The sequence below is a fragment of the Cryptosporidium andersoni genome (assembly GCF_001865355.1).
Source record: "Cryptosporidium andersoni isolate 30847 chromosome Unknown contig_44, whole genome shotgun sequence".
NCBI lineage: Eukaryota > Apicomplexa > Conoidasida > Eucoccidiorida > Cryptosporidiidae > Cryptosporidium > Cryptosporidium andersoni.
The window spans coordinates 139450-147675 of NW_027122897.1; the positions used below are offsets into that span (position 1 = coordinate 139450).

Consider the following 8226-nt stretch of genomic DNA (forward strand, 5'->3'; position numbering starts at 1 on the left):
ATAAAATAAGCTTATAAAAATAAATTAACAAGGTTTCCAGATGAGACATGTACCCAACAAGTCCAAATGTTAGCTACGTACCAGATCCAAGGAATATCTTTTCATCAAATTGCAGTTTACCAATAAAAGAAACCGGGGAGTTGTCATATGCATCATCAGCTTATCCAAACTTATCAAATGGATCATCTGTATCCCACATTTGTGACAGAAGTGGGATTATTAGCAATACAGTTACACCTAGTCCTAGAATGGCTCTAGATTATCCTGAATTATATACTTCTGTTTCAGATGTTAATGGTAATTTTCAGTTGAATATTAATAATGAATGTGTATCCTCTAATATATATCAATATAATAGTCCAGCCAAAATATCAACTATATATCCAGCTTACAAATATGAATCTGACACTTCATACAGACCACAGACAACATTGACTGAACCTACACCAATACGAAATATTAATCGTAGTGGTAGTAATCTACGACGTAGTGCAATGGTTGAGACATTAGTACAACAGCAATATTTAAATGGTACTCAGCTAGATAATATTTTAACTCCCTCAATTCGCAATGATCCTAATAAATTGATTGACATGATATACAAGAAGCAGGCAGAACTAGGGAATTTACGGGTACAACTAGATGAACTAAGAAAAAAAGAGATTGAATTAGAGAAAACTACAGAATTAAATATAGCAAGACAAAATGAGATAAAGTCTAATTTTATAACATTAGAAAATACGTTCTTTGAATATCGTAGTAGGAAATCTCATGAGATGAATATATTAACCCAACAACTCCAGAATAGTTATAGAGACCGTCAGCAATTATCTGAAAGTTTGGCAAAACTTTGCGATGATATTTCAGTTACCCAAAGAGATCTGCAGTTTTTTGTTTCTCATGATAATAGTCATGAGACAAATATAAGTGAAATAATAGGCCATCATTCAGTGAAAGATCTACAAAGTGAACTGAATTTAGTACAAAAGGAACGCAATGAACTACTTAATCTAATAAACTCTTCGGGAACTCAGTTAGAAAATTCAACTTGTAGTAATCAAGATTCTAGTTTAGATCCTGATGATAATAACTTAGTAGTGATTATTAATCACCTGAAGCAAGTCAACATGAGTTTATTTGAACAGAATCAAATTCTTTCTTTAAAATCTAAAAGTACTTTTACTGAGTTTAGAAGGAATATGTTAGAGATTCAGAGTTATGTATCAAAACTTGAGAGATGTATAGATAATAATGAAGCTCAAAGGATTCCTTATTATATTCAAGATATTAATTCTATAATTCAAAGATTTATAAGTTGTCAGTCGGTTTTAATTAAATAGATCAAATTAACTCTCTATTTACGGGAATATTTGTTCTGGTTATTTAAATATATCCAGACTTTAGTTTTAAGTATAAGTAGAAATTCTCTAATTTTTTAGACTTTGCATATTGATTGTCTTAATACAATGCAATAATGGATGTTGGCGCCATAAAATTATATGCGACAATACAACCGGCCACATGTAGTCTTAGAGGTTTTGAAAGTAAAGAGTAAGAGTTTTTATTTATCTTGAAGGGATTATTTCTGAAGTTACTGATTAAACCTAAGGATATTTCATTGAATAGCTAAGCAGCTTTAGTATTTGAGATGAAATATGGGAGATAACTTGCGGGAATTTAAGTATACAGAGCCAATACTTAAAGATACACTTAACAAAGCATTTTATATATGGCATGAGAGTTTTTTACGGAGTAATAATAACTCTATTAGTATTTCACCTCAACCAATTGCTTTTTCTTGTAACATCAATATAATTAGTCTAATTTCAAGTAAAAGATTTGGAGGTTTTTTAACTTATGATGGGTATGCTTTTTATTGGATATGGAGTAGTTTTAATAAGGATTCTTGTAATTCTAATATTAATTTAGCTATTAATCCTGCTCCTGTTGAAGTTATAGAGGAACCTATTAAAAAAATAACATGTGGTGTAAATCATATAGCCTGTTTAGGAGATAGTGATACAGTATATTTTTGGAATTTTGATAAGCTATTTAAAAAAGAACAATTTATGGATATTTCAGATTTCTTAATTAAAAAACCACTCATGTTTTCTTATTGGAAATTTTCTGTTGTAAAGATTACAAGTGGCTCCTCACATTTGCTAATATTGTTAGAAAATGGATCAGTATATGGAATTGGAGACAACTCGAAAGGAGCTCTAGGACATTCAGAAGTAGAAGATTGTTCAGAATTACAGATTATAAGACTTATAGAAGGTAAAGTCATTGATATAGTTGCAGGAAATGATTTATCAGCATGTATAACTGATAAGAAAAGTGTTTATTATTGGGGCTATATTTCATACTTACCAAAGGATAAAATTCAATGGACTCCAAAAATTATAAATACTGAAAATTTATTAAATAATCATTTGGAATGTTGCAGATCTCAGAAATGCGATTTACAAATTTGTTTATTGGCTTTATTTAATACTATTGCTATAGGGATTTGTTTTATGTGTGAGGTGATATCTGGAAATAGTCCAAATTATGCAACTCACATATATGTCTACAATGATAAAGAAGAATCACTTGAATTATTAAAAGCTATAGATAATAAAGATGAGGCTTTTGTATCACTTCACTGGTTAAATAACCATTTATGTGGCAATAGATTGGATAATACAGTTTGGTTTCATTACATTGATTATAAAGATTTACTAAGTTCCTGTAATTTGAAGAATGAAACTACAATTAGACCAAAAGGAAGCACTTCACTTTCTCTTATGTATGGTAATGGGGATTGTCTAGTATCCTTAGTAGATATGGATATGGCATTATCTGAAAATAATTATAGTAATACTATGAGCGTACCTTTTACAGAAGAACCTTTTGATATTGATTCTGAAAAAAAAGGTAACCATGTAGAATTAGAACAGAATCAAAAAGAAATATTTATAGAAAATATTGGTAATTTCAGTAATATTCGAATTCCTAGTTTAACAACTTTGCAACAAAGTGATAATGAAGAAACTATTTGTAAGATCAATAAAGAAATTGGTATAGACTTAAGTGGTAATAAATATGAAAAAGATTGCATAAAAAATTCAATGGAAAATGTAATTGATGAGAAGAAAAGTTTAAATTTACAAACTCCCGGTGATAATATAGATGATCATTCAAAAGAAGAAATAATTAAAGATGATTTAGAAAAAGTTATTGATATCACTAATGAAGAGAAAAATCAAAATATTTTAAATAAACAAGAAACAGATTGCAAAAGTACTAGTTACCAGTCAACCACTCAAAACTCCGAAAATTCTTTGCAGAGTTTTTCATCTTCTATATGTCAACCTATAGAATTGCCATCTTATTTAAAGCCTACAAAGGCATTTACTATTTCTACCTTAAATCTACCAATTTTTTCAAGGCATTCATATTTAAAAAAAGGTGAAGGTAAGGTAAACAAAACAATTAAAAATAAAAAAACAAATATGGATATGAAGAATAATATTAGTACATCAGATATATATATAAATAATCGTTTAGATAATTTTGACCCCTATCAAAGAAAAAAACTCGAAGAATATTACAATAGAATCTCTAATCTAGAGATGGAAAATAAGAAACTTCAAAAAATTCTTAATAATACAAATGAACAATACTTAAAAGATATGAAGATGATGTATAATAAACTTAAAGAAAAGGATGAAGAAAAATTTCCTTTAAAAAATGTTGTTACAACCTTACAAAGAGAACTCTTTATAGAACGTGAAGAAAAAGAAAAATTTAAGGAAGAACTTAATAAGTATAAAATTCAACTTCAAGGTGAGATAGAAAATAAGAATATTAAAAAAGAACTTCTTAATGGTCGATTATTAGCGGAGAGAAATAGACTTGTTAAGGATAAAGACGAACTAAAACTTGAAAACAATAAGATGGAAACTAAATTAGCTCAAATTGAGTTAATTCTTAATGAAGTTACTGGACGTTACAGCAAGTTAGAAGAAGAATACAAGGAGTTGAATATAAAATATGAATCTTTAGATCACAATCATACAGAATGTATTAATAGCTTATCCAAATCTGAATTGGAAATATATGAATTGAAAAAAGAATTAGAACATCTAAATCAAATAAATAAACAGCAAAAATCTGTGGATTATCTATATAACTACATAGAAGAATTAGAAACAATGATCTCGCAGATAAAATCGGAATCATCTGAGCAGAGACTCTCAAATAACAATGAATTTGAAGAAATTACTGAATGTATTATAATGAAAACTAAGGAACTTGAGATATCATTTAATGAATCAAATTGTCTCCTTAGCATAAATGACTGCAATACTATACTTATAAAGGGAATTAATGATCTAATCTCGTTAATAATTGCGAATATTAAAAAAGATCAAGATTCAAATATTGAACTCTTAGAAAGTCGAATTTCAGTTTTGGAAGAGAATTTAATGAATAAAGAGAAGGAGATTACAACTTTAATAGATAAGGAGCTGTTCTGTAATGAATAATTCAAAACATAGTTACTAGTAATAATTTTCTTATATACTGAGTCCCAGACTTTATTTCTAGAATGATGTATTATTCATTAATATCAATCCTTAGTAATAAATAATAATGAATATAAAAGTTTCATGGGTAATATTTAGATCAAATTTTCTATACTTAATTTAATTAGACATATTTCAATTTGTAGAATTTTAAGGTAAATAAACTTATTACAATAGAATTATGAATACTAGTAGCAGTAAAATATGTGGAACTCTACAAAATTACTAAGATCTCTGTACAAAGTGTATTCAATTTTCAATCACTTTGCACTAAATTTTCAGTAGATTGCAAAGTACTTGCAATAGTTGAAAACTTCGCTTTAATTCTTAATTCTTAACAATATCTTATTAGTCAACACTTAAGCTTATGATTCATTCCAGAATGAAGATTCACGATCAATTGTTACAACAGTCTCTCTTGGTTGGTCATCTTCTTCTCTATCTTCATCCTCGTACTCAGCCTCAAAACCATCAGCATATTCATCGTCATCTTCAACATCGTCAGAATCACCTCTGTTTCTGCGAGCATACCAAGCACCAACGCCTGCTGCTGCTAAAGCAACAGCTGCAGAAGCACCACCAGCAGCCTCAATTGTAATATCACCCTTAGAAGATGATGGTGGAGGTGCCTTTTTAACGTTACTTGATTCTAAATTAATACCAGACATGTAATGTTGAGCATCTGAAATTGCAACACTAGCTGGAATAATACCCCCACTTTTTGGAGCAGAAGTACCTGGAGCTGGGTAGAACACGCCTGCAGTTGATCCTGGTATTGGAGTGTTGGTAGTTGGATTGATAAGCTGACCAGAAGTACTATTAAATGGTAAATTAGTAGATGGATCAATTGGATTACCATTAGTATCTTTCTTTGTTGGTTGTTGTCCTGCCTTCCCACTTAATATACCACTTATAGAACTTGATATTGGCTTTCCTGTAGATGGATCTATCAAATTACCCTGTTTATTAAATGGAACTTTAGAAACTGGATCTATGGGATTCCCACTATTTGGATCTAATGGTAAACCGAAAATTTCATCTGTCTCAATTTTTTTATTGCGAGTATAAATTCCTGAATGAGCTACTGAACCTGCTAATGGTTTACCAGTTTGTGGATCATGTAATGTATTATAACCTGGTGTGAATGGTAACCCACTTGATGGATCTGATGGCATTCCTGTTATTGGGTCTGTTTGAGTTGGTGTTCCATCAACTTGACTTATAATAGGACTTACAGATCCTGGTATTGTTTTGTTTGTGTCTGGGTTGTAAATCTGTCCAGTTTGTGAATCCCACCATACATTTGTATTAGTATCAGGCATTGCATTTGGACTTGGTTTTGGTGAAGATACAGTTGATGAATTAGATGGTAATGCTTGTTTAATGTCACTATGAATTTGAGCAGGAGTTAAAACGCCACCTGGACCAGGTTGTGGAACTCCCGGCGTTGACATAATTGTACCAGAATGAGAATTTGGGATGAACTTCTTTGTTTCATTATTGTACAATTCCTTTGTTTTGGGGTCAAATTGTAAGCCAGTGTTTGGATCAATTGGAAGTCCAGTCTGCTTATCAGTCTTTGTAGATGGAATTCCTGACTTGCCTGAATTGAATCCAGAATGAGATCCAGGGAGAACTTTTCTTGTTGATGGATCAACTAGCGATCCATTTTTCTCTTGAGGTAAACCACTTACTGAATCTTTTGGTAAACCAGTCTCCTTATCAATTGGTAATCCTAATGTAGGATCTGTTGCAATATTACTTTGTTTTGTAAGTTTTGAATCACCTGATTCAGTTCCTGGGAATGGCTTATTAGTTTTTGGATCAACAAGGTTTCCACTACTTGGTTCAAATGGTATACCAGTTGATGAATCAATTGGGAGACCTGTTGTTTTGTCAGTCTGAATTGGAGTTTTATTTTCGGGGTAATGTAATACTCCAGCAATAGTTCCATTTATTTGTTTTCCCGTCAAAGGGTTAATCAAATGGCCAGTCTTATTACTATACTGTAAATGTGTAACAGGATCTAGATTAATAGATGCTGGATCTACTGGAAGTTTATTTTCTCTTGCAAGCTCAGCTTGTTTTTTAGCTACTTCTGCTGGAATAATACCACCACCGTCTATTGGTAATTTTGAAACTGGTCTTGTAGTACCAGAAACAGAATTTGGAATTATTTCCTTTGTCTTTGGGTCAATAAGTTGATTATTTGAACTAATCGGTAAATTAGTAGATGGATCTACTTTCGTACCATTTATGAAAATTGGATCTTGTCCTGATTTTCCACTAATTATACCAGCTGTGGAGTTTGCTATTGGCTCTCCAGTAGTAGGATTAATCAATTGACCAGACTTTCCATCGAATGGGACTTCACTGACTGGATCAATTGGTTTACCAGATTTAGGATCAACTGGCAAACCAAAGGTAGGGTCAGTCTTAATTCCATTATAATTTGTATATCCGGAAGAACCGGAAACTGAATTCTGTATTGTTGTGTTTGTCTGGGGATTTTGGAGATTTCCTGTTTCTGGATTAAATGGTATACCAGTTGACGGATCGATTGGATTCCCATTGGTTTGATCAGTTTGATATGGAGTTGATCTAATTGGATTTATTCCACCTGCAATAGAACCTATAATAGGACGGTGTGTCCTCGGATCAATTAATCTACCTGATATTATGTCATAAGGTACATTTGATACTGGATCTACTTTAATATTTGATGGTTTTATATCAGGTATACCATTGCTTGGGATAGACAATTTTGCATTAGATGCAGCACTTGATGATTTACTTGGAGGAACAGTACCTCCACCTTGAATCTCTTTGTGTACAATAGGTTGTTTACTTGGACCTCTAGACCCGGGAATAACTTTGTCCGTAACTGGATTAATTAATCCACCATTATCACTTATAGGTAAATGAGTAGCAGGGTCTACTTTTTTACCATTCACAATAACTGTCTTCTTGGATTTTGATATACCACTTCCAATACCTGATCTAGAACCTGGTATGTAGTTACCTGATGTTGGATCAATAAGCTTACCAGACTTAGGATCAAATGGAACTTTAGATATTGGATCTATAGGATGACCTGTGGAACCATCAATTGGTAAACCATAAGTAGAATCAGTTTTAGTTTTGGTACTAGTTGCATGATAGTGCGCAACTGCAGTACCACTTAGAGTTTCATTTGTCTGAGGATGAATTAATTTACCACTAGTTGTATTGAATGGTAAACCTGTCTTTGGGTCAATTGGGTGATGAGATGTACTATGTGTCTGTATAGGATATATTTTCTTTATTGGAGAAATAGAACCACCAACAGATCCTGGAATTAAATTTCCAGAATTATCTATTAAATGACCACTATTTTCATCATATTTCATTCCTGTTGCATTATCAGTCTTTGGATGAATAGGAATTGGGTTCATTTTGATACTCTTTGGAGAAATTGGTACTTTTGTAGTTGTTGTTGTATGGATAACTTTTGGTATATGTTCATCATCATCAGTACTGGTTGATTTATGTTCATCAGTATCTTCTGATTTCTCTTTAGTAACATTCTCTTGTTTAGTCTTTGAACCAGTCTCATCACTAAGTGGCACAGAATCTTCATGTTTAGGCTCTTCTGTTGTTGTAGTAGTTGGTTTCTCTG

General features: G+C 31.6%; 2 protein-coding genes and 1 further gene across 2 annotated transcripts; 2 read left to right on the top strand and 1 right to left on the bottom strand.

Annotated features, from left to right (window-relative positions):
* Positions 1 to 47: 47 nt before the first annotated feature.
* Positions 48 to 1340, top strand: cand_012020 (uncharacterized protein; the record flags this gene model as incomplete). The annotated part of the gene is made up of 1 exon (XM_067211441.1): positions 48 to 1340. The coding sequence occupies one exon, from the start codon at positions 48 to 50 to the stop codon at positions 1338 to 1340; it is 1293 nt and encodes a 430-aa protein (XP_067067061.1).
* A 315-nt stretch (positions 1341 to 1655) lies between these two features.
* On the top strand, positions 1656 to 4529 carry cand_012030 (uncharacterized protein; the record flags this gene model as incomplete). The annotated part of the gene is made up of 1 exon (XM_067211442.1): positions 1656 to 4529. One exon carries the CDS (start codon positions 1656 to 1658, stop codon positions 4527 to 4529), a length of 2874 nt encoding a protein of 957 aa, XP_067067062.1.
* A 404-nt stretch (positions 4530 to 4933) lies between these two features.
* cand_012040 (hypothetical protein) lies at positions 4934 to 8199 on the bottom strand (the record flags this gene model as incomplete).
* Positions 8200 to 8226: the final 27 nt, after the last annotated feature.